The sequence below is a fragment of the Abramis brama genome, assembly GCF_963993115.1.
Source record: "Abramis brama genome assembly, chromosome: 25".
Taxonomy (NCBI): domain Eukaryota; kingdom Metazoa; phylum Chordata; class Actinopteri; order Cypriniformes; family Leuciscidae; genus Abramis; species Abramis brama.
Window position 1 is genome coordinate 2,576,258 of NC_139987.1, and position 27,777 is coordinate 2,604,034.

Consider the following 27,777-nt stretch of genomic DNA (forward strand, 5'->3'; position numbering starts at 1 on the left):
TTGTCTCTAGTGTCTTTGGACAGCTCTTTGGTCTTGGCCATGTTAGTAGTTGGATTCTTACTGATTGTATGGGGTGGACAGGTGTCTTTATGCAGCTAACGACCTCAAACAGGTGCATCTAATTTAGGATAATAAATGGAGTGGAGGTGGACATTTTAAAGGCAGACTAACAGGTCTTTGAGGGTCAAAATTCTAGCTGATAGACAGGTGTTCAAATACTTATTTGCAGCTGTATCATACAAATAAATAGTTAAAAAATCATATATTGTGATTTCTGGATTTTTTTTTTTAGATTATGTCTCTCACAGTGGACATGCACCTACGATGACAGTTTCAGACCCCTCCATGATTTCCAAGTGGGAGAACTTGCAAAATAGCAGGGTGTTCAAATACTTATTTTCATCACTGTATACACACACACACACACACACACACACACACACACACATATAAAATAAGTTTTTTTTAATTAAAAAAAAAAATTGTAGTATATTTATTGTTGATCAGTTTAGATCTCCCATCATTCCTCAAGGCATTGAATGGATCACGGACAGGTTTGATGGATAAACAGCGACTGCAAACAGCGTGAAGAACCAGCTCTGCATTTATTTCAACGTGAAATGAAGACTAAAATAATCCACATTATCTGTACACCGAGCACTGAAAAACATAAATATAATACAAACAGGTTTGCTCAGTGTGTTGCTGAGGTCTTCAAGGTCAAAGGTCATCGAGCCACGACTCTCACTTCCATGTCTCTGCGGTGTGTGTGATGCGCCTGTCATTTCAGCAGGTTCACAGCCGCTTCTCGAATGCATTTGGCTGCGTTCTGGATGTCCTCCTGCGTCTGCTCGACGGTGACGACTACTCTAATGCTGAGGACACAGCAGATGTTCAGGTCAAGACGTCAGTTTCACATCAAAACATCGTTTCTAAGAGGTTTAAGATCATTCACAGCTGACCTTGGCGGTGGCAGGAATCGCTCTTCTTTGTCCAGGTATCGAGCCAAAGTGAGCGCGATCCGTCTGTCCAAACTCTACAGAAATCACCAGAACAGATCGTTTCATCACACCGCATCAAACATACTTTCTGAAAGCCAACATGAACTCAAAATGCCCTTTTTCTAAACTTAGTTTAATACATGTCTGTGACCTAATTGTGCACATTATATATAAATATAATGAGAAACTTGTTACATTTTGATCCATCACTGTATCTCTGCCTCTGAAATAATGTTCCTGCTTTGGTTATATAGGCACAGGTTGGTTAATATTATAAAAATGGACAATTCTAATTTTAAATTGCGATTGGTTGAGCCACGTTCAAACGCCCATATTTCATTACACACAAGTACTATATGACTTGATGGAAGAATACATTTAATTATTTATTGAACCTTAAAGATGCCTTTTATGATCTCTAATACTGCTTTTATTGGATCAAAAATACAGTAAAAACAGTAATATTATGAAATAACTATCATTTCAAAATAATAATAATATTACCATTTAAAATAACTGTAATAAGTGTAATTTATTCCTGTGATCAAAGATGAATTTTCAGCATCATTACTCCAGTCTTCAGTCACGTGATCCTTCAGAAATCACTCTAATATGATGAAACATTTATGATTATCATCAGTGTTGAAAACAGCTGTGCTGCTGCTATGTGGAAACTATAATACATTATTTCAGAATTATTTGATGAACAGAAAGTTCAAACAAACAGCATTTATTTGAAATCGAAATCTTTTGAAACATTATTAGTCACTTTTGATCAATTTAATGCATCTTTGCTGAATAAAAGTATTAATTACTTTGTTTCATCTGTGATCTTACGGACCACAAACTTTTCAATGTTCATTTTGGCATCTAAAGCTACGAAATGCTTCACATTACAAAAGCAGAATGGGTTGCGAAACGCATTTATACGAGCTGTTGTGAGGTTACAGAGATATTGTTTTCTGGATTGAATAGTTTCAGCGATATGCTGATGTTTGAGACTCATTTGTCTGTGATTGGCTGGTTGCACGTACGTAATCGATGATTGTTCGGAGCAGCTTCAGGTCGTTTGCTCTGGATCCTGTGCTGTTCTCCAGCTGTAGATGTAGAGCCGGAGCAATAGACTCTCCCACCACCTTCAGTCCTGGAGTCCTGCAACACATTTGGCATGTCGGATTATCATTACCGCTCACAATAACGCCAATAACACTGATTTTATTTTCATAGGTGATGTTTGGTTTTTTAAAACATATAATGTAATGCAATACAATGATGATGATGATTGAGAAATAAACCTTCCTCAAAAGCCTGATGATCATATTTGACACTCATGATTTCCCTATAAAGTGATGTTCCAGTTCTACACTCAGGTTACTGAACATCTGTGGCTCATTTAGGTTCATTTTCATGGAAAGACAGAAGTAGGATTGACTTGCCCTTGCAGAGCGTCGTGGACGTGTTTGCACTTCTCCCGCAGAACCCTGAAAATGCCTGAGAGAGAACATGAAAAACACTGCACTCAGTGTGAGGGTTTGATAAACACGCTTAAATGCACTGTAACTAGACTAAATGTCATTTGTTTGCACTGGTAAATGTGTCAGAAAAGAGAGCAAGCACAAGGTGCCACAGCATTAGTGTTGTTAAGACCTGAATAATACATTCAGTTTAATGGCACAGGCATTTGAAGAACACTAGATCACCCCCTTGAGTGCTGAGGTCTGGTACAAAAACAAATATGAGATGTAAGAAAAGTGTTCTGCGTTCACCCGAGAATCGCACAACTCTTAGCGAGCAGACACAAAGTTTCTCGGGGAAACGCAAAACATTTGTGAGAGTGTGCAAAAGCATTGACAAATAATTTTTAACATAACTTTGTAGTTATGATTGTTATTTACTCTCTTTAAATTAAATAGTGTGACATATTGTTGTCTTTATATCCATCAGCCACTCTGCTCTTTAAAATATCGGTATCAGCCATTAAAAATCAGTCGATCACAACTAACGATCACAGTGATGCAGGAACACACATTAAGTGTATAAAACTTGCGCTTGACAATATTTGCATAGACTAGAGTATGTTTCCGGCTAAAAATATGTTACAGAGAGCAAAAGATCGAGGCTCAACTGGCAGTTAGTTTCTCCTGGCATGAGTGCGGCTGGAGCTCAATCCACACACACACACACACACACTCTAAAGTGAGGTGCTGGACTCACTCAACTCCCACTGAGAGAGCCGTCTGAAGCTCGTGTCCCCCGGGGAGAAGCCGAAGCTTGTGTTGAACACGGTCTCTCAACATTCATTCAAGTCAAACACCGCTGATCAGAGACACACAACTGCCCGAACCCGATATACTGACGATGAACTTGTTTTTTGTTCTTCGCTTTGGGGTAAAAAGAAGTTGACCAGTGATAAACTCCTAGCGAACATCCAGACGAGCAGCGTTTAAATGACTGTGTCAATATAGCGGCATGCTTTCCTGTCAATAACAAAATAAACACACAGCTAAAATGACAGCGGTGATAAAACATCAGTTCAGAAAGCCTCTGATCTCAGTGATGTGTGTGTTTGCACCAGCTCTGTGATTCAGCGCTCCAGTCACGTCACGTTTATTTATATAGCACTTTATACAGTAGATTGCTTTAAAGGGGTGGTATAATGCCCTTTTCACAAGATGTAAAATAAGTCTCTGATCTCCCCAGAGTGTGTATGTGAAGTTTTAGCTCAAAATACCCCACAGATATTTTTATATAGCATGTTAAAATTGTACATTTTTGAGGGTGAGCAAAAACACGCCGTTTTGTGTCTGTTCCTTTAAATGCAAATGAGCTGCTGCTCCCAGCACAGGGGGCGGAGCTTCAACAGCTTGCACTCACACAGACATGCACTGAAAATGTTTAAAACTTTTAGCCTTTAATGTTCAAACTGGAGTCAGACAATGATGGAGAGACTCAAGAAGAAGTGACAACATGTAGAAGCAACAGGACATTTCTGAATGGTTAGTTGATGAATTTCTGTAGCTTATAGTTATCTTCTAGTCATTGATTAGCATATTCTGTCTTGATAATCTATAAATTATGTTCAGGGGGCGGGGATTATGTCAATTTTAGGGTTGGTGATGTTACTAATCCGGGAGGAATGTCCTGTAGTCTCTATCAGCCGTTTGTTGTAGTCCTTAAAAAAGCGATTTCTTTAAAAGCAAATATATCCCTTTGCTTTGAACTTTGAGCGTTGTAACTTTGCAGATGTTGTTTATGATCAAACAGCAACATTACACACTAACTAAAGTTAGAAAAGTGAAATCATAATCAACCACCCCTTTAAATCAGCAGCTTTACAGTATCAAAGATGAAAAAACAGTGTCAGTGTCTCTTTTAGTTGGAGGTCCGACCTCGACGGACTGAACAGATGTAGAACACGTCAAAGAAGGAGGAGCCTCAGAGCCACACCCACCTATTACATCATCGCCACGGTCCGACCAATGGCAGTGTTCGCCTGCCGGAGCGAACTTTCCTGGAAAGTTCACTTTTGAAAACGGTTTCAAACTCCAAACGAACTTCATTTTTTCCTGATCTTCTTCAAAACGACGTCACACCAGTTCATTCCTCGATTTCGCTTGAAGAATACTTTGGCCTTGAGAGTGTTTCTATACGGTTCCTTCAAAAGGATCCCCAATGCAAGTCTAAAAGAGCTGGGGATAATCTGGTGTTTCGATATGGCATGGTTCCCTCGTCAATGTAAGTCTATGGGATTTTCAGCCCTTTTAAAGTCCGCCAAGCAAAAGTCTGATCATACTTAAGAGTTTTATTCAAGTGCCTTAACTAAATGTGAGTAATTGTGTTGGCCTAGCAAATACATCTAAAAATGATGTCTGTTTTTATGTCTGAGCGTCGCTGCATATGGTTTACATCAGCTGATTATCAGAGGGTCTCTTTAAAGTCCAGCCAAATCAGTCAACTAAAACACAGTTAAAAGTTAAAAAAAGAAAGAAAGAAAGAAATGCTTAGTCATGTTATATAAAGGACGATGAAAAAACGTAATTCAGGTGTGTGTGTATATATATATAGAATAGAATAATAAGAAGTCTCTTCTGCTCACCAAGGCTTCATTTATTTGATCCAAAATTCAGCAAAAACTGAAATATTGTGAAATATTTTTACAATTTATTTTCTATGTGAATATATAGTAAAGTCTAATTTATTCCTGTGATCAAAGCATCATTACTCCAGTCTTCAGTGTCACATGATCCTTCAGAAATCATTCTGATATGATGATTTGATGCTCAAGGAACATTTATTATTATTATCAATGTTGAAAACAGTCGTGTACAATTTCTTTTCAGGATTCTTCGATGAATAAAGTTCAAAAGAACATTTACCTGAAATAGAAAGCTTTTGCAACATAATAAATGTCTATAATGTCACTTTTGATCAATTTAATGCCTCCTTGCTGAATAAAATTATTCATTATTCAAAAAAAAAAAAAAACCTTTTACTGACACCCAAACTCTTGAACGGTAGTGATAATGTTTCAAAAGCTTTCTATTTCAGGTCAATTATGTTCTTTTGAGCTTTCTATTCATCAAATAATCCTGAAAAAAATTCTACACAACCGTTTTCAACATTGATAATGCTCATAAATGTTTCTTGAGCATCAAATCATAATATCAGAATGCTTTCTGAAGGATCATGTGACACTGAAGACTGGAGTAATGATGCTGAAAATACAGCTTTACCAACACAAAAATAAATAGCATTTTAAAATATATTAAAATAGAAAACAGTTATTTTAAATTGTAAGAATATTTCACAATATTAGTGTTTTTGCAGAAGAGACTTTTAAAAAATCTTACCGTTCTAATACTTTTGCCCACCACTGTATATAGTGTATCTAAAGGTGTATCTAAAAGTATGCGCTCATCTAGCAAAACAATGATATACTACATGGCTAGAGAAGATAAAACGCCTGCTTTAGGCTCAGTAAATGTTACCTGGATCTTCCTCCATGATGTTCAGGCCTTCGATGGCGGCGGCGGCCAGCATGGGCGGAAGAGACGCTGAGAAACAGTAACCCTGACCTGACAGACGCTGACGACACAAACATTCAGAATCAATCCACAACAGAAAATATTCATATTGCATTTAGAGTATAATAATGGTGGGAAAATCTCTATTAGAAGCCAAGCGATGAAGGATCCATCTGGATTTGTGATTTTCGCAACCAAAAATGAAGCTATACAACATTTCATGGCATTTAAACAAAACTTTGATTTGGACATTTGGTTAATTATTAATCATTAACATGCTTATAACTTTACAATTATAAATATGCTTTTAACCATCCCTGCAGAGTCCAACAATACCACATTTATCAAGGTCACCAATATTATTGGTCCACTTGAATAAGACTGAAACTGCTGGATCTTTGCAACACTCTGAAACTTAAGCATCTTTGGAACCAAAACTTGATAAATATGCTTTTAATGATTCAGTTTTTTCAACTCTTTCCTATCCATTTAGGGAATAAAATCAATGCTGCCACATCTGTTTACTCGTCTGCCATTTTTAACATTATAAATGTTGCAAATCTTCACCAAAGTGGACTATACATTGAATGCTTGCTCTTCACATCGAGCCACAGGTTATCACTCTGAGTTATTGAGTCTCGAGGGGCATTTCGCAAAGTAACTGGGCAGTAAAAGAGTACGAAAACCTGCAAACAGCCCAGATTGCTGATGCTCCATATGCACTTCAGCAGAGCGTGTGTATTCACTTCCTTCACATCATTAAAGGGAAGAACGAATCTGATATGATCCATGTGATTCGTAAAACATGTTATATGACCGTCAAATAGGCAGAGAAAAGAATAAATGACTGTATGACAGTAACATCAAACCTCATAAATACAGAGGATGGCAAAACGCATCATATGGTAACTCAAGTGGAATGATGTCATAGCAAAAGATTGATTTCTGTCAATTATCCACCATAGATACTTTAAAGAAGCGTAGTTAGAAACTCGCATCTCATAAGGATCTGGATCACATATCAAAGAGATTCGGTCACATGAGGGTAATTCCACACGTACGTTCAGATTTAAAAAAGCATATGTATATAATTACAGTTTTATCTTCAGAATATAAGAACCATATGTACAGAAATATACATCAAAAGAAGCCTCTTTTGATCATTCAAGAGTCAGAAGCAGAACCAGCCAAATCTATTAGATTTGCAGCTAAGAGTGTGTACAACATACCGTTGCCTAATAAAACCCTTTGCTTACCTGAACACAAAGACAAAACCAACGTCAAATATTGAAAATACAGATTAAAAGAATATTCAGGATTATTTCCGGCTGCCAGTATTTGCTGTAAACATTTCCCATGTGCTAATATACACACACACACACAAGAGTCAAAATGATTGTGTGTGGGAAAATGGTCAGCAAGCCAGAGATGATGTAAACAGACATTAGACTGAAACCAGGCATTATGCCTTCAGCCTTTCATTCAAAGTCGGATGTGGAATATTCCTACGTAACATGGAGGATCTTGAGGTGCGTCCCAACTGGCGTACGTATGCACTACTCCATGTCGTTTTGCAGTATAAATGTCCTGATTAGTGTGTTCACAAATATAACGTGTGCACTTTAAACACACGGATGATCATTAACTGAAAAATGAAGTGTGGAATGTTGGACACTTCCTGTTCTGACACGGAGGGGGAGGGGCTAACAGGCTATGATTGACAGATGACAAAATAACCTTATAAGATTAACACAGTACACGGTTAAGTACATATAGTGCGTCATTTGGGACGCAGCCTTGAAGATTAGGACTTTCTGAGTTGAATGGAACAATAGACATTATGCTGAATATGCCTGTAATAAAGCCACTTTAGAAAGTAAGTTTGATAGTGCAGATCAGTTATTGGTTTGTAGTCATACCTGATGATCAATAACGAATGATCGTCCACAGCAGAAACCTCCGATGGATGCCAACGCATTCTCCATGTTGGCACTTATGAGGTCAATATCATCAATCTGAATTAAAACACACATCATTATTCCTCAACTGAGCACCTGGACCTGTAGAAGTGCACGGTTTATTCAAGCCATTACATACATTGACCCCATAATGCTCCGTGACTCCTCTTCCATGTTCTCCAAGCACCCCAAAAGACATGCTCTCCTCCAGAAAGATCCGGACTTTATATTTATACTTCAGTTTTATCTGGAAAAGAAGATGCATCCATTAAAAACACCAGCTCGTGTGGAAAAACACAACCAGTGCAATGAAGCAGTAGCAGTGATCTGCAGAAGTTTATGGTCAGGTGTTTGTTCAAATCCCATAAAAGTTATAATCAGTATTAGAAGAGGTTTACAGAACACTCAAAAAGCAATCAGATCCTTTTCTTTTTCTTTTAATACTTCTTATGTTGCAGCCTTATGATGAAATGCTTTATTTTAACGCCTTTTAATAATCTGCACACCCTATTTCAGTTTTATTTTTCTATCACAAATCTGTTTATGTGTCATTATGGAGTAAGGAGTGCAGATTGATGTGATAATTTCATAAAGGTGAAATGAAACAAAACGTGTGTGTGGGGAAAAGCTGAATTATTCTCTGAATGATCTCACCAGTTCAGGCAGTGGACAGATATCTGCAGTGTTGATATACAGACCCTCAACTAAAATGAACCGTCTGATTACTCTCGCCTTGCGTGGATTCTGAAATACAACACATAAAAACAACATAACTATGAATGAACACGCATGTCTACATGTCCAGCAAAGCAACAAACAAACATCTGCTGCACTCAAAACATTATGTACTCTTTCATTATGTGTTCTGAGTGAATGTAGACTGTTGCTAAGGTCTTCTGAGTGGTTGTTAGGGTGGAGAGATGAATATATGTACTACTATTATATCTTCTTAAAAATCTTATTGCGCTTGATACATCGGTGTTCTACTAAAGAAATATTATTATTTTTTTCCTTAATTATAAAGTAACAATTTTCTCTATTACAAAAAACATTTTTGATGACAAAAAAAGGCCACATGGGCAAAGGAAAATAATATATGAACCGATAATGTAACTTTTCACGATCCAGTCAAATCCTAATTGTTAAAATCGGTTACACATCAATTCATTGTGTCCTTGTTACAGTGTATTTATGTACTGTCTAATACTAATAATTATTTTTGCTATAGTTTTAGGGCTAGTTGGTTGTAATTATGCATCATTTACTGTTATTACTAAAGACCTTATGTAGCCCCGCCCCTTTTCAGCGCTGCGCTCGTTGTCTTTTGACTTCCAGTCTGGATTTTCACACCAATTTTGCGTGTTTATGAATGAACGGCTTGTTTTAAAATCTTCCCGGTCGACTGACATTTGTTTAGTAATCCGCTTTAAACATTACAGCCCTCATGATAACTTTCATTAACTTTACATTAAGTAAATCCACTTCACAAGCTAATTACTCCTGGACAGCGATGCCATAGAAATATACAGAGCGACCGCAAAAACGGAAGTTAAAAGACAATCTTCTAAAGATGGCGGCGCCCTCGTTTCTCTGGCGCATAAGGTCTATAGGATGTAAACATAAAATAAAGTGTTACTTTAAAGTTGCAGTAATTTCTGAGAAACACTGTTAAACATTTAAATCAACACCTAAACAATTTTGTGAATATTTGCTTGATGTCTCCTCTGTGTGTGTGTGCTGAAAAAAAAGTTTCTCAGAAATCGCTTACTGCACCTTTAAAATCAAGTCTACATTGTTTGATACAGTTTTACCAGGAAATAGGTTACAAACACCATTTTATGCTTTATTTATCATGTCACCTGGTCGAATCCCTACTCACCTTCTGATCTTCAATCTCTTGCTCCTTCAGAAGGCGCTCTAGATCCTCCATGTCGTTGTGTCTGAAGTATTTGATGAAGCTGCGTGAAGCCTGGAGGCCTTTCTGAATGGAGAAACACGCCGCCTCGTCGCTAAGAAAACCAGACACACACACACAGATCAGGATCCGCTTCATCATCTCTGAAGATGTTCCTGGTCCAGCTGTGGATGTGAACTTACACAAAGATGATGTCTCCTCTCTTGGAGTACGCTGGAATGGCACTGGCGATGGTGGCGAAGCCGTAGGAGTAGATGATGGCCTCCTCGGTTCTCATGAACTTTGCCAAGCGCTCTTCCAACTCCAGATGAACATCTGCAGAACATGTACATGCTTTAAACTGAACACAGTGTCATCAGACAGACAGACCTGAGGGGACGCGTCCACCCACCGAACGTCCCATAGAATCCTCTCGGTCCACATGTTCCCACGCCGTATTTCTTTAGTGACGTCAGCGCCTTCAACTGAAAACAGATTAATGACACTGTAAGACTCTAAGAAGGATTAATGCTTTTGTTGAAGTACGGTAAGATGTTCATCACAAACAGAGTTCCCTAATGACCAGGAATATCAAAATCTTTAAAATGGCCACTTTATTTACATGAATTCTTCTAGTTAAATAAATGTAAAAATTGGCCCCATTTACTAGTGTTCATTTAGTTAAAGAAAAGTATGAAGAAAAATGTTAGTCGACGTTTTTTTTTTCATGACTATAAAACGAGACGACACCAACGTCATTAAATGATAACTGTTAATTGCATTCAAAATGTTGTTAAAAAAAAAAAAAAACTTTACCAAAATCTCTCATTGTTTTGGTCTAAAAAAAGAGGACAAAATCAAATATAATAGCAAGGATGCATTAAAATGATGAAAAATTACATTGAAGACATTTATATTATTACAGAAGATTTATAGAACAAATAAATGCTGTTCTCACAACTGTTTTCAACACTGATAATAATCAGAAATGTGAAAACAGCCGTTTTAAATGGTAATATTTTTGACAATATTTCTGTTTCTACTGTATTTTTGGTCAAATAAATGCAGCCTTGGAGAGCCGTAAGTTATTTACAGTAAGTGTAAGATCGTGTAAACTACGCCTTCCCAATCAAGATGTATTTAGCATTAATGATCAAACTGCACATTGCAATCAGGACCGGCTACGCTGCCTGTAGAAGTGAAGAATGGAAAAGCACTTGGACTAGCGTCTGCGCTGCTGCAAACCTTCACACGCTCGTTGTCCAGCAGACCCAAGAAGTTAAATGAGGCGAAGTTAACGCACTCTTTCCCATTTACGATGATTTTGTGGCTTGGAGGGCTGTAAAAGAAAAACACTGCCTCAGTCAGTGTAATTTACACAGTAATTATTACTCCATATGGGGCCAGAAATGTTGATTTGAACATTGTTTCATGTAATAAATGACGTACCCTGTGACCACATCGTAATGAAGCGAAGGATGATCTTTGGATACGGGAGGAACCAGCGGCTCAGGCTGCCACTCCTCAATCAACTCCTCTTTCTCCTGAAACACACCAATACAGGACACAAACAAATGCTTATGCAATCGAGATACATTTCCTATCGTGAAGTAACTGGGTCAAATTACCATTACCAGTATTACAATACTGTCATTTCATTTTACACATTTCTCAATTGTCTTAAGTGCAAACGGTGGCTCAGGTAGGTCAAAAAACACGTGAGGAGAAGCGCTAGAATAATATAACATCAGAAATCAGACATTCAATTTCTTAGAGGACCGTTGAGTTTTTACTGAGGTTGTGTGAGAAAAACAGACTTGGCAGATTCGGACGGGATTAAAATCACAAAGTACGTCTGTGAACATTTATTTTCCCCTGAAAAACTAGTCCCGTTCAAATAGGGCTTATGTTGTGTTTTGATCTTGTGCAAATTTTAGCAAGCAAGCTAATTTTATTTATATAGCACTTTTCTACGGTGGCCGAGAGAGCTCAACGCGCTGCAACTGAAGAAAACACATGCAAATAGAAAAAACACCTGCAAATTAAGAAAATTTCACAACACATGTGTGCTCCAAATACTCACAACACAACCAAATACAGAAACGCGCTGCAAATAGGACAGAACACAACGGAAATGTTTCCGGGGAACCCAATAAGTGACGGACGGCTGGGACGTGCTTATTGCTCGTGAGCTTTACCTATGCCCTACTCTCTTAAAAGGGCAGACGGCAGAGCCCTTGAATTGGGCACTTTGGAGGGAGCGGGGCACTTGTGTGCCATTATGTTGATGAAGGGAGCAACCAGAGAATGTCTAAGCAACGAAAGACAACGTAATTTCCTCATTATTTTCACCTGGGATGTTCCCATGACAACGCAGCGCATGTCCATCAGCTGAATAGCTGTTCTATATTCTGAAATATAGTATTATTGCTGTTAACATAACTGTTGCAAATAAATATACATTTTATACAACAAAGTTTTTAAAATATGCGTTATATCTGTGTGTGAGTGTCTCAACTTTAAAACTTGCCGTCTCATATTTGGACCCTAGCTGCATTCTAACATTTCTTATGAAACTTATTTTAACATAACATGACAAAATGTGTACAATGTAACTGATGTATAGATTAATGTCTTTCCCTCATGTTCTTTTCCTCTATCTTTATTTATTTATTTTAGTCTTCAGCTCATTGTTCTTTTTAGTATTCTTATGACATTGAACATATTGTAAATACATTTTGTATATTGTATACAAAGTTGTATGTCATAAACGTGTCATCTCTGTATGTTTTGTTATTAAAAAAATTAAATAATAATAAAAGTAGACAGCTGTAAGCATAGATATCATATATAAAGGCTAGATGTCTCGTGCGCGCTGCTGGCCAATGGAGGTCGACGTCCGCACGTGGCGGCCATCTTGCCACAGTGGACTCGCTCACTCGTAACATGGTGCATGTACTTTTAAATAACCATAACTTGCTCAATTTTCTACCGATTTTCAAACGGTTTGGTTTGTTATAAACGTCAGAGATGTAGTTATGACACTACAAACATACACTGCATACATATGAATAATTATTATAACATACATGTTCAAGCATTCGGAATTATAGCCACGTTAATAACGTTTGTAAGAAACCAAACCGTTTGTAAATCCGTCAAGATTTCAGCGAGATAAGAGGATTTGTGTGCATGCTGATCATTCACCTTAATGCACAGCTTCACTGTGACAAGATGGCCGAACGGTGGTGCCGGAAGTGACTGCGCCATAAGACATCTAGCGTTTATATATGATATCTATGGCTGTAAGCACGTCCCAGTCGGGTCCGTCACTTATTGGGTTCCCCGGAAACATTTCCGTTGTGTTCTGTCCTATTTGCAGCGCGTTTCTGTATTTGGTTGTGTTGTGAGTATTTGGAGCACACATGTGTTGTGAAACTGATGAAGGTGTTTTCTTCAGTTGCAGCGCGTTGAGCTCTCTCGGCCACCGTAAGTCAATGCAGTTCAAAGTGCCTTACAAAAATAAAAAACAATACAAGTACAAGTAAAATACAAGAATAAAATAAAAATGTATGAAAATGAAGAAAACAAAACAAAAAAAACATTAAATTACAAACATTGTAAAATATTATAGGAAGGCCAGACTAAAGAGACATAGTTTTAAGTCTAAATTAAAAACATTTAGCCTATATTTCTAACACGTCTTCCTTCTTCTGGAAGGTTATTCCAGAGGCGAGGAGCGCAGCGGCTAAAAGCAAATCTTTTAGTTCTACAGTTTATCTTTAAGTTAAAAGTATGATCTGAGAGTCCTTACAGGTTCATATACTGTAAGCATTTTTAAAAGATAGTCTGGAGCAAGCCCATGCAGTGCCTTATAAACTAATAAAAGATTTTTAAAATCAATATGAAAACTAACAGGTAAGCAATGTAATGATATTAGTATAGGTGTGATGTGTTCTCTCTTCTTGGTCTTTGTCAATACTCGAGCAGCAGAGTTTTGTATTAATTGTAGTCTTTGGTAGACCAGAAAGGAGGGCATTACAATAGTCAAGCCTGCTAGTTATAAACGTATGCATTCATTTTTCTGTATTGCTCAGAGAGAGAAATGGTCCTATTTTAGCAATGATAAAATGCTATTTTAGTAATTTTACTTACATGCGCAAAATTAATTTTAACTAAATTAATTTTAACAAAATTAAAATCAGAGTCAAAGACTACCCCTAAATTTAGTTTGCTTAATGGCAACTAATTGAATAAAAATCAATTATAGTTAACAAACAGCAACTGTATTAACAGCAACTCACATTAATACTTAAACATAAATGTGTAGCATTTTATTAATGGTTATTGAAAAAAGTCTGATAGATCACGGCAGTTTGTTGCTTTACATGGATATAAAATTTGCACAATATCAAATATCAGATCATATTTCATATTCTTTAGTAAAACACAAAAGTTTGGGCTCAGTAAGAGTTTTTAAAAGAAATTAATATAAATATGCATTAAAATGACAGTAAGTGACAGTAAAGGTATAAATAACCTTCTAACATTTCCACAGAAATATGAATCAGCACAACTGTTTTCACTGATAATAATCAGAGTAATGATGCTGAAAATTCAGCTTTGATCACAGGAATAAATTACAGTTTACTATATTTTCACATAGAAAACAGCTGTTTTAAATTGTAATAATATTTCACAATATTACTGTTTTTACTGTATTTTTAAACAAATAATTACAGTCTTGGTGAGCAGAAGAGACTTTCAAAATCAAAATCATTTATAAAAAATCATTCTGGCCACAATCTTTTGAACGATGGTGAACAATAAGTTTGATTGAATCCAAAATAGCCACAGTAAAACATAAATCATTCAGCGAACATCGAACCAGTGTCTGAATGAAGGATCGCTCACCTTTTCTGTGAGGTCTGATCTCTCCTGAAGTTTATATGTTTTGGAAAACAGCAGTCTGATAATCCACAAAATCAGGATACCTTCTAAAATCAAATGATATGCCGGTGCCTGGAGGAGAAATCAACATTATCATGAAACGAACTGCATCACTTCCTCGTCTGATTGAACACATTCATAAGCCATGTATAATGCTGATAAATGAACACTTGTGATGCACATCATATATTAATGTTTTCATTGTTCATCAGATGAATATACACCATAATTAAAATGCAATGCTTTCCAGATGAAGCACCCCTTATCAGACATCCTAAAGATGAATGCTTTATTCTACTTATTAACATTAGAAGAGTCTAACTGACATTAGTGTCTTGTCTTATAACAGCAGTAGCTGAATGTTTTATATAACTTGCAGTAAGTTGCACAATGCAGTGATTATAACACATAACTGGGGGGGGGGTTATTGCTTTAGTTCTCATATAAAACTCTCACAGACAATCAATATAAAGCATTCACAGAAAAAAAAGATCATATAGATTTGGTCACAGTTAATCACTCACTTTGACAACAGAGAAAAGGGACATAAACGGAGTTCCAGATTCAGAATAAACACACAATCCATTAAAACATTTACACGATTTACACCAAAATACAGTTGTTGTTACTACTTCAATAACTTGGAATCAACCAAAACATGACAGAACTATTCTGAAAGCTTCTTATTTATATATATATGTTTTTTTATGAGAGCCCATATTAATGTCTGCTTTCAGTGTATTAACAGTAAGGGTAATAACTTTGTGCCTGTGGTAAACTCAGGTGTAGATGAGTGAGTCTCACCTGTCTGACTGTTAAACACTTCCTGGAGTTACAACACTGAGGAACATTATGTGTGTGAAATATAGACTAATACAATCATATGGGCCGGTGCTGTTCAACCGAACACACGCTACATATCTGTCGATATTTAAGAAAATTAAAAAATAAATAATAAAAGCAGAAAGTTTGTAGTTACCTCGTAGAAAGCTTGCACCATCTCCACCAACACCCACTGTTGCCCCGACGCCATTTTGACTGAGTCATGTGACTGAGTGCGCGTTCCTGATTCATGTGAGGCGCCATCGCGTGGAGATCACGTGCCGGTGCAGGATATCAGAATCAAACCACTCTGTTGATGTTTTATAACATCATTGTAGCCACAAGGTTATTATAAACGCTCTTTGTTCTGTCTGTTTCCTACAGCACGATCTTCTTTATTTGGGACAAAGTGTTGAAAATGCAAACAAATAACAAAATAATTAAATGTTCTACAAAATACTACCCAGTGAAGCATGTTTTGGAAAGAATTACGCTGAACATTTCTGCCTGTCAACAGTTCGACAGTTTTGCAAATGTGCATGCATGCATGATAGACATTTGTTTATTTGATGCACTTTTTAATTTTCAGAATGACTTTTATGTGAAGTACAATATTTATTTTATTAGGAAAACACATTGGATAAAAAGTGTACTCTTTGCAAACCAAATTTGTTAGCCTATTTTTTATAAATAATTTTAAATGATGCATAAACAATGTGAAATAAACTATAAAATAATGTTTTTTTTTTAAAGGTACACTGAAAGTATGTTTTTCTGGCAGCTAATATCAATAATGTGACTATATAATATCCCTCGTTGTTGTGGCATTGTGGCATTCATATTTTTGTGGAAACCATAACCCTTTTTTTTCAGGATTCTTGAATGAATAAAAAGTCATTTTTGATCAATTTAATGCATTGCTGCTAAAAATAAAAAATAAAAATCGCTAAAAATCTTACTGACCCAAACTTTTGGACGGCAGTGTACAGAATCACCTTAAATATTGTAGGCTACACAAACAGCACAAATGGCCCAAAATATCTTTTGAAATATAGAACTATATTCACAGTCTCTGTCTCTGTATATTTCTAGGCTCTGTGTGTTTGTTTGTTTCGATGACCCTTAAACCACCATTTTATTTCACAAATCAAATGAGACTTTCTGATGTCTTCCAGTGTGAGTCTGACACCTAGTGGGCTTTTCGTGATCTGTGCTTGTACAGTATCTCATTCTCGTCGTCCGGGGACATGTGAAGTGCGAGTTAAGTGGATAGTATGACAGAGCTCAACTTTTTATTAATATTTATTAGTAGTCTGGTGTAATGTTGTGTTATTTCTATACGCAAATGCCTGATGTTCATATTCCACACCCATCTTTGACCTTGTTCTGCTGCAAACACTAATGTCACTAATGTGGTTTATATGATGGGCATGTTGCTGTTGGGTCATGTGTCACGTGTTCGTTATCTAACATCAGGTCACTACAGAGACAACACTCAAGAGAGCATCAAACCCTCCTTCAACAGTGTATCCTGAGAGATGAGGCGGAAATATGCTGCATAACTGCTGAAAGTAGGAACATCTACTTTGAAATTAGTTTATTACTAGAATGTTCTTCACACAAATGTACCACAAGGTTCTTGAGCATCAAATCATCATATCAGAATGATTTCTGGAGGATCATGTGACACTGAAGACTGGAGTAATGATGCTGAAAATCCAGCTTTGATCACAGGAATACATTACACTTTACTATAGATTCACATAGAAAACAGTTATTTTAAATTGTGATAATATTTCACAATATTACTGTATTTTGATCAAATAAATGCAGCACTTCTTGTCCATACATGACAATCAGGAGTGTGACGTTTGCCTTAATTATTATGGCTGTTTTGCTGTTGCCTGTGTTACATAAGTCTCAACATCTGGCTACTGGAGTGCCTCAGGACTCAGTGCTGGGACCACTTCTCTTCTCCGTCTACATGTCAATCACAAGGATCTGTCACTCAGAAACATGGCTTTTCCTATCACTGCTACGCTGATGACACACAACTCCACCTCTCATTCCAGCCGGATGATCCGACGGGAGCTGCTCGCATCTTATCCTGCCTGACAGACATTTCTGGCTTTTGAGTCCATCTTCAAGAAACGGCTGAAGACGCATCTTTTTTGTCAACACTTGGTCCATTAACACTAACACTTTCTATTCTATATCTTTTTATAGATACTAATAAAAAACCTTGCTATGTGTGCTGCGCTGGACTAACCGGGACTGGTCTCAGCACTTGCATGTTGTTGTCCTATTGTTAGTTTAATTGATTCTATTCAGGGTTCGAAATGAGGGGGGTCTGGAGGGGTCCCGGACCCTCCATAAGTCATTAGGGACCCCCCATAAGAATTTATTTTTGGATTTTGGGGGGTCCCCGACAAATATATTTTAACATTAAAAATTATTGTGAAAATTATAGGTCTTTAGTGACGTTTTATATTTATAACAGTAATTATTTTATTTCCTAGCGCGAGGCAGCAATCAGGGCAGCTATTAGCCGAGTGAGTTCCTATACAGCAGGGATAGGCAACTCCGGTCCTGGAGGGCCACTGTCCTGCAGAGTTTAGCTCCAACCCTAATTAAACACACCTGAACAAGGCAATCAGTGTTTTCAGGATTACTAGATAGATACAGACAGGTGAGTTTTTATCAGGGCTGAAGCTAAACTCTGCAGGACAGTGGCCCTCCAGGACCGGAGTTGCCTATCCCTGCTATACAGCGTCACAGATTGTTGTTGTGGTGCTCCCGCAGACACGCACTGTAGCTGAACGCGGCAAAACGAAACCTCACAAAGAGTGAAATCCTGAATGAAAATCCTGTAAGTGCTTCGATTATGTCTATATCTCCATAATTGCTTATAGTAAAATATTAGGAGTTCGAGTTCCTATATCAAAAGTTGCATTAACTAGATACCCAGTGCAATGATTAGAAGAGTACGTTTGTCAACGTTTCTTGCTAGCTGTATGTGTATGAAGCCAAATGATCTGCCAGCTAACAGCAGACTATGGAAGCTTGTTTCCGCCACAGAGTGAAAAATAAAAAAGGTAACGTTAATTGCGACTTTTTAATCTCACAATTCTGACTTTTTATCTCAGAATTAGGCTACGTGATATAAAGTCGCAATTGCAGGTTATAAAGTCAGAATTGCGTGATATAAAGTCGCAGTTGTGTGTTAATAAGTCAAAATTGCGTGTTATAAAGTCAAAGTTATGAGATATAAACTCGCAATTGCGAGGAATATAACTTTTGCGACTTTATATCTCGTAATTCTGACTTTATAATACGCAATTTGGAGATATAAAGTCAGAATTGCATGATATAAACTATTCTGAGGTAAAAAAAAAAAAAATCTGTATTTTTTTCCCTTAGAATTAGACTTTATATCTCACAATTGTTAGTTTATATCTCACAATTCTGAGAAAAGATGTCAGAATTGCGAGAAAAAAGTCAGAATTCTGACTTTATAAGACGCAATTTTGACTTTATTTCACGCAATTCTGACTTTATAACACATCATTTCTGACATCCCAAGACCATTATCCCACCTTCAACATTGGTCCATATAATTTTGCCTACAGTAGGCTATAGTGTAGCAAGGTAGTCTTCAGAATTTTTAATAATTAAATTTTAGGGGACCCCCCAAGAGTCCTAAGTCATTTCGAACCCTGATTCTATTGCTCTCCTCATTTGTAAGTCGCTTTGGATAAAAGCGTCTGCTAAATGATTAAATGTAAATGTAGCGCCCCCTACTGTACAACAGTGAAAACATGGTAAATTTCATCAATGGCGGGGAAAGAGTTAATGAGCGGATAGATGGTTTGGATAAATTGTTTCACTTTTTGTCCACATTTAATATTAATAATACTATGCACAATGTTAAATGCAGACATTTTTTATAATACACATGATCACATTTACATTTCTCACTCTGTAAAAATGAGCAAAAAATTTGTGCAAGTAACATTGCATGTAAAAAATATTTATTTCAACAGGACACATCGGGTAATCAGTTGACACACAATGTAAAATAACATGGGTACCAAAAAAAAAAAGAAAAGAAAAGAAGTTTGACGTCTGATATTGATAAAGCTGAGCTTGTGTCCCTGATGCTGAAATCCATCCATGGTAAAAAACAAAGGCAGAGAGTAGATTTATCGTCATGTATTGCATGTTGGTTGACAACACTTTGGCCACACTTTAAATAACATCGCAATAAAATAAAAACTAGATGGGATTCTCAATGTCTTTATCATCCATCAGTATCATTTCAGTCCATCACACATACACCACCAACATCTGCAAATCATTTGTTCAACCATCTGAAATTCAGTGTACATTTAAAACAAACGCTTGTCTTTCCTCAACAAGGGCCCAAATAACTGAGAAAAAGAGCCAAAATGGCTGATGGCTTGAGCATTTGGCAAATATGTTATATGTATTTTAAAGGCGTGGAAAGACCCGGGTCGGTTTAAAATCGAGCAGAAATCCAGTGAGTTTATGTGAAAACATCTGGCGGTTTGATGCACGTCTCTTTTGCAGACTCGGGGGTTTTCCTCTACAAGCGCATCATCCACACTGAAGCCATTGCACTGACATGAGCTTTCTGAGCCAGCAAATAGGAAAACACAACAGGAGCAGAACAGGGACAATAATTTAAGGGAGAGTTATGGCAAACAGAGTGCAGATATATATATATATATATATACAAACATAAAGCACTTGATAAACGACAACAGTTAACAGGGACCGACACATTTAGCATTCCATGTCAAAACCTACATGGGAATTTACTTGCTTTCATCTCAAATACAAGTAAACTTGTGACTTTCTCAAAGCCAATATTTCAAGATTCTACATTTCATCTGGCAAATATATTCACAATGACACAGCAGGCCTTAAATTGCACAAAATACCAAACACTAAAAGGATTTTACCCTTTATGAGAAGTCATAAACCTAACCACACTGGGTCACAATCAATGGGATACCCAAATGTACAGTTTTAACCGTTAATGTGACGATACTGTAAAATAATTACGTTTTTGTCTTATACTTTTACAGAGTTTGCTTTTGTCATGACATTGGCAATACTGGCTTAATTAGGTTTCAGAAAACTTTAGCCAGTTTTATACGTACGGTTCACAACCGGCTGGACTGATTGGCTGAAATCATCTGAAAATCTGAAAATCTCGCAAAAACATGTCCAGGTCAAGTTTACATTCACCTCAAAATTAAAAGAATACATGACATTATTTTCATAATTTAAGCACACTTGAGCACAATTTTTTTCTTATTCAAATCAGATTTTTTTTGATGAAAGTGAAAGGTGTGGAGGTGACTGGATTGTGTTATGAATGTGCACATTCACAGAGTCCTAAAAATGTACTTAATGTTTTATGCAGAATATAATTTTGTCCTACTTTGTATTTGGGGACTTAAATTTAATAAGGACTTTTTCTTGATGGGTTTCATGAGATTCGACACAACATTCGATCTGAAAACTGATAAACGCTGCATTCGGACGACACTTTCCAAGGCAGGACGTCCCAGTCCACTGATAGCATCACTCCTGTCTCGATCGGTTTATGAAGGCAGCATAGATGTATCCTTCATTACTTTTGATATCCCACAATCCTGTGCTTTCCATTCTGTGACAGTTGAGCTAAAAAATAAAGATGGCGTCTAAAAAAAAGTTGCGTTTGGTGGTCAGCTTGTGTGTAAATGTAAGTTTTTGACCAGTGTTTTCCACTTCTGATGTCATTTCCAGTGAGAAATTACCATTATAGTTATTATATATTATCTTTGTTTTCCCCAAAGCTCTCTATTCTTCTGTAGATCATTAAACCGTGACTTTGCAATATGAAGGCCTTTCAGTATATAAGGTACCAATGTGATATTTCTATAATACTTCGGTTGGATCAGGCGGACGACCTCTACAAGCAGCCAGTGATCACATCAAACACCTGCGTTTGCTCACCAAAATATTGCGTTCCCCCAAAAACTCACAAAAGCATTGCAATATAGATTTTGCTCAAATCTCATATCATTCCCATCACCAGCTTTGAATCCAACGCAAAGTTTCTTGGGAAAATGCAAAACATTTGCGAGCGAACGCAAAAGCATTTTTTTCCTCCCATTTGACATTTTTCCCATCACTCGGGGTCTTTTACACACAGATCCAGGATCTTACTGTGCATCTCAAAGGTTTAATGATGATCTACTGTACCATCTCCACACTGATGTTTCCCGAGCGAGGTCAGCTTCACCTCGTATGTCTCGTGACCTTATCTACTGAAATGCCCCTGTAACTGAAGCTACATCAATAAAGAGCGCTAGAACTAAAATAGCTTTTATACATTTTATCTGAACAATATCTATAGCTCTATACATCAAGTTCGGGACGGTAACATGGACACAGCAGAAACGCCACTCATGCCTTTCAACATCAGTTATTATGAGAACAGAAAAAAACAAGAAATGCAAACTGGAACATTGTAAACAGCAAAGTAACAATCACATTTCCTTACGGATGGCGTTTGTTGAGCTTGTGCTGAAACACAAGCACTTGACTTCAGTTTGGCAGCGCACGCCTGTCATACGAACATCGCTGTCGGCTCCGCGCTGAGGATTAATCCACACACAGACAGCAGTCTTTACACGAGCAAACAGAGCAGAACTGTCCTTACTGGTTCCAGACCCACAGATGTGTGTGATGAGAAAGCAGGGGTTTACAGCAGAGCGCAGAGGAAAGCAGGACTGGCACTGGAGGCATGCGAGCGTCTGTGATGAGGCGTGTGGCGTCCCTCTTCACCACTGTCCCTGTGTCTGCTGGGTAATGAGGTGAGGAGTCCCCGAGGACACATGGAGAGATGCTGGAGCAGGAATCACTCATCACTGACCCTGAGGAAGAAGATAACACACACACATCTGCATCAGAGCATTACAGTGCGCTGGGTTTATCTAGACGGAGCTGCAGTGGTGTTGAGCTCTGACACTGTGCGAGCATGCGGTTTCGAGTCTGTGTGCGGATACACTCGTCCGTCCGCGTGTGTGTTGTGTTCGATCGTGTTTCTCGTCATGCTTTCATGCTGTCATGTTCTCTGTGGACACACAGTCGGCTCTTCCTGAGCTCTTCGTGTCATGTTTTGTTCGAGCACTAGGGTTATAACTTTTTTTCAAATAAAAGATTTCCTGTCTCATAAATCGATGCAATAATTCCTCTGAGTTAAAAAAAAAGGTCACCCCAGATCAAAATTGGAACAACCATACAACAAACGTTACCGCTTATAAGTAGCACTCACTAAAACTTTCTAGGAATGTTGAGAACTTTCTAGAACAATCCGAATCTTGGAATATATACCGGTATGTAGGAGAGAGGGACAGAGAGAGAGCGGGAGCTTTATGAGCAAACAACTTGATACTTTTTAATATTTGTCTCAATAGAAACATATAATATCGCACAATATAAGTGATGCTACCTAACAGAAGAACAAGGACCAATAATCTAGTGAGATTTCAGCAATCACATTAAAGAGGAGGAAGTGTGGCTTTAGTGCAGAATGCCACTCCAAATGCAAACTATTGGATGGTACCAGTTTCTTGGAGCAGAAATCAAAGGAAGAAAGGAGCGAATATTTGAAATTTCCATAAGTCACAAAATTATAAGTTAAAATTTCTATAAATCTCTCTCTCTCTCTCTCTCTCTCTCTCTCTCTCTCTCTCATATATGTATTCCAACATTTGGATTGTTCTAGAACACTCCATAAAGTTCTAAACAGTCCTAGAAAGGTTTAGGAAGTGCTGCTTATAAGTAAAAGTAAAGTTTCTTATAATGGTTGTTCTATGTTTTATCTGGGATTACCTTTATTTTTAAGCTTAGAGGAATATGGGTGTTTTTCATCTGTTTGTTAAAGCTGCAGTCCGTAACTTTTTTTTTCTTCAAAATTTACAAAAATGTATATAATGATTGAGTACATCATGAATCCATTTTGCTTTTGTCTTCTCCTGAATCACTACAGTACACCTATAATAAGTGATTGTATTGGGACTATTTTAGACTGGTTGGGGTCGTACTGATCAGACATAAACACAGAGAAGGAGCTCCGGCCACAATGTTCTTCCACAAGACACTAGTTACGGACTGCAGCTTTAAGCAAAAGTTCATCGATTTGTGACATCATGGGCTGTTTTTAGCTCGTTGACATGTCTTTGGTCCGTGTTTCGTTCATTTTTCAGTTTAACAACAGAGTTCATTTGTAAGTGGAGCGAGTCCCATCTTCTCAGCGTCTCGGTCCGGTTGTTTGGTGGCACCAGGGTTCAGATGGCAGCGTTCACACTTATTCAAATGATCCACACTAACAGAGCAATCGCACCAGAGTTCATTTTAATCCAGCCAAACATGCCAAGTGTGAACACACACACAGATTCCAGATCAAAAACACCCCATAATTATCTGCAACAAGGGGCTGTGAACTTAACATTAAATCAAATAGGCTATGATGTTCCTGTAGCCCACAAACAGTCCGAAGTAAAGAGTGTTTAACTCAAACTCACCCCTGCCAACAACAGGCATTATCCTGCTTTAGTGTCCACCAGCTGCATCTGCACGTTCACAGACATGGCCTCTCCTTCATAGCCTCCTTTAGACTGCATCTGGTTCTGGATCGAGTTCACCTACACACAGGATTAAAGCAAAACCAACTCAGACTAGCTTAGAGACCATCATTACGACACCAGTGAAGTCTAGCTGAGTCCGGCACACTCATTGTCATGTGGATTACATGATGTAGGAATGAAGGTATGCTCTGGATATAGCCTAGACCAGGGGTGTCCAATCCTGATATTGATATGCAGGTGCATTCATGCATCATCAAATTGAAGTAGACACATAATTATATTATTAAAAAGCCCTGCATAATTTATATATTTGTACAACTCTGTATTATTTGAGTGTTGATTATTAAATAGACTAAATTATTGATTATTAACTAAACTCGAATTTTGGGTTTTTGGCCAAGAGCATCCTGAATTTTCATTTCAGTGCATCATTAGTAAATGTACTGTAATGTGTTTACATTTTTTTACAGTTCATTCCTAAACAATGTGCTTTATGTAAGAACAGAGGTGGACAGTAACAAAGTACATTTACTTGAGTACTGTACTTAAGTACACTTTTTGAGTATCTGTACTTTACTTGAGTATTATTTTTTCTGGAAACTTTTTACTTTAACTTCACTACATTTGAAAGACAAAAATCATACTTTTTACTCCACTACAATTCTGTCAAGGTCCTTGAGTAGAAAGTAACATCAGTCAGTGGATGATTTTGGTTGCAGGGGTTGCATTTTGGTTGGAAATGAAAGTCGGGTTGACGTCAGAATCCGACTTATGTTGGTTTCTGACGTCAACCCGATTTTCATTTTCAACCACAATACGACGTCTGTCCAACGTTGGAGATCAACGTCAATCTGACATTGGATTCTGACATAAACCTGATTTTCATTTTCAATGTTGGGTTTGGTCTTCTAAATGCGACTTTTGTCACTTTTTTGGCACACACTAGCTTATAGATAACAGTAAGGCTGACATATTCATACTAAAAGCCCAAAAACTTTAAATAGGGCAATATTTGAGGGAACAGCCATTTGGGTGTCCGAAACCATTGTGGACGTTATTGAGTGCACTTATTCAATCTCACATTCAATCCCACTACTGGAACTGTGCTCTAGAAATAAATGTGATATTGATATGAGGGTAGGCAGGCGTAGATTCAGAGGCATACGGTACTTTAAGTATTACATACAACAATAATAAAACAATGCACTGACATTTACTTTTTACTTTTGATACTTAAGTATTTTTAAAAACGAGTACTTCTGTACTTTTACTTAAGTAAGAATCAGTCTTTACAACTTTTACTTGTAACGGAGTAATATTTGACCAGTAGTATCTATACTTTCACTCAAGTAAGGAAGTTGTGTACTTCGTCCACCTCTGTGTAAGAACAAATTAACTGGTTTCAAGTCAGTGATATTATTTAATCTGCATAACAAATTACATTAAAGAAGTCATTTTTGTGGGTTATATAAAGTTGAAGTAATTTTTGAGAGTTAGATAAAAGTATAAATACTTTAGATCTTGAAACCATTTTTTTGTCAGTGTATGTTTTAGTGTGCCAGGATGTTATTATGCCGGTATTTCAGTGTTTTCCCCTCAGAATGCTTGATACACTGATCAAGCAAGAGATCTACTGTACTGTCAGTCAGAAATGGAAATCTGAATTACAGTAAGATGATATTGTCTCTGTACTTACAGAGTTCATGCCACTGAAGATATCTCCAGATCCTACGTGGGCCGTGTGGACAAAATTGGTTGGTTCGCCGATCATACTCCGATCTATACGTCTCCGCCTCTTCTGCAGAGTGAAAAACAAACAATTCAAGATTACATTCACCATGTTTGATGTGCTCGATGTGTGTGTGTTGCTCAATAAAATCCTACATTAATCTGTTCATCATATAAACTGTTGGATTCAAATGGATTACATTTATAATATTAATTATAACATTTTATACATATCTACTGATATATAGGGATTTCCTGGGACGTCACAAGTTATTACTTCTACTGGTTTTGGACTTTCTGCACGAGAGCGTGTCTTCATGAACTTTTTGAAGCTTGAAAGTTTTGGTGACATGGACTTTCATTGGAGGGAAAGAAATCTCTAAGATTTAATCAAAGTATCTTAATTTGTGTTTTGAATATCAACGAACATTGTAGATTTGGAACAACACATTTTTATTTTTAGTTGATCTAACCCTTTAAGGTAAACATGAAATGCTGTTGGCAACACATTTTACTTCTGTAATCTGACATATTTCAGACTGAGACTGGAAATTCAACAAATGCTAGTGCATATATTCTTTTCTTTCAAAGTAGATAAAAATAGATATCACGTAAAAAGCTCAAAATGAACTGAGAGCTGAGTCTCCTGTCTGTGTTCGGTGTGTAGTCTGGGACTGATATAGATCCTCTATGCTGGTCGTGTATGAAGGTTTCAGCGCTCATCACAGGACAGATGACAGCTCGTAATTAGGACACATAATCTTTGCTCCGGGGGAAATGTGACCTAATTTAATAAGCACCCATCTTCTTAAATTACACACTGATTTAAGATTAACCGCCCTTATATATTAAGTTCAGCAGAAAACTTTTGCACTAATGCTGTTTATCATTTGAGTTAAGCAATACTGAGAAGAACTACACTACAGTAAAACACAGAGTGGCCCAACAAGTACATAAACATGCCATCAGGAGGGGTAATGACTCCACCTATCGAAGTATTGATCATGTGAATATTACTATTAGGAAAGGCAATAGAGAACTTAAACTGAATCCAAGAGAGATGTTTTGGATTTAAGGCTAATATCCAGGATTGAACGAGGACTTGGATTTAGTGTTTTTGAGTATGGAAATAAAAAGTATTGGTGAATGTCAAATGCTGTAAATATATGTTGGTCACATGACACTTATAACTAATCAGATGACTTAATGAATGATTCTGCTTTCACCTGTTGCTGAGTTTGTGTTGCTCTCCCTGAGAAAGGCATCGGCCAAAACGCGCTAGAGACTTTTTAAAGTTTTTGCATGTAGCCATCTGATGATAATAAAGCCCTTTAAATTTGAAAAAGTCCCACGGTCATCCTTAAGTTTTCTTTAGGGGCTTTTGCACCGGAGGAACCTTCATAGTTCCTAGAAACTATAGGCGGAAGTACCCGTTTTTAGACGCGTTTGCAGGAAATAGGAACGATTTTAGTTCTAGGAACTTCTTTTGGAGGAACTAATTTACTCCTACTTCAGAGTCGGTCTGAACCAGCATTATAGCAGGGTTGCCAACTCTCACGCATCTGGCGTGACTCTCACGCTTTCAGCATCAATCTCACCCTCTCACACACACGCAACAAATGTCACGCCAAAATCCATGTTTCTCCCCTCTCAATCCGTTAATTTTCTGTTGATGACTACTAGACCACAGCGTATTAATGACAGGAGAGGAGTTTAAGGCACACCGCTGTAACA

The 27,777-nt window shown here is 37.3% G+C and overlaps 2 protein-coding genes across 3 annotated transcripts in view; both read right to left on the bottom strand.

Moving 5' to 3' along the window:
* Nucleotides 1-586: 586 nt before the first annotated feature.
* On the bottom strand, nucleotides 587-15,874 carry sptlc1 (serine palmitoyltransferase, long chain base subunit 1). Its single transcript, XM_084104117.1, has 15 exons — nucleotides 15,807-15,874; nucleotides 14,792-14,899; nucleotides 11,327-11,421; nucleotides 11,123-11,216; nucleotides 10,290-10,362; nucleotides 10,081-10,213; nucleotides 9,863-9,992; nucleotides 8,638-8,727; nucleotides 8,123-8,230; nucleotides 7,945-8,040; nucleotides 5,990-6,086; nucleotides 2,438-2,492; nucleotides 2,036-2,153; nucleotides 963-1,036; nucleotides 587-875 (listed from the first exon to the last, which is right to left on the bottom strand). Exons 1-15 carry the CDS (start codon nucleotides 15,858-15,860, stop codon nucleotides 782-784), a joined length of 1,419 nt encoding a protein of 472 aa, XP_083960243.1. The 5' UTR covers nucleotides 15,861-15,874; the 3' UTR covers nucleotides 587-781.
* Nucleotides 15,875-19,663: 3,789 nt separating this feature from the next.
* Nucleotides 19,664-27,777, bottom strand: part of cdc42se2 (CDC42 small effector 2) — a 32,560-nt gene continuing 24,446 nt past the window's right edge. For both annotated transcript variants that reach the window (XM_084104118.1, XM_084104119.1), the window contains exons 3-5: nucleotides 26,012-26,113; nucleotides 24,253-24,372; nucleotides 19,664-22,599 (exon numbers count right to left, since the gene is read on the bottom strand). In XM_084104118.1, the coding sequence (XP_083960244.1) occupies nucleotides 24,271-24,372; nucleotides 26,012-26,113 (204 nt within the window). In that variant the 3' untranslated portion in view covers nucleotides 19,664-22,599; nucleotides 24,253-24,270. The remainder of the gene's footprint in view (nucleotides 22,600-24,252; nucleotides 24,373-26,011; nucleotides 26,114-27,777) is intronic.

Excerpts from the sequence above, each read along its gene's own strand:
- sptlc1 (XM_084104117.1), bottom strand. The coding sequence starts at position 15,860 with ATGGCGTCGGGGCAACAGTGGGTGTTGGTGGAGATGGTGCAAGCTTTC. Across the intron at positions 9,993-10,080 it reads AGAGGAGACATCATCTTTGT|CGACGAGGCGGCGTGTTTCT; the intron begins GTAAGTTCACAT and ends TGGTTTTCTTAG. Across the intron at positions 2,493-5,989 it reads CATCATGGAGGAAGATCCAG|GCATTTTCAGGGTTCTGCGG; the intron begins GTAACATTTACT and ends GTTCTCTCTCAG.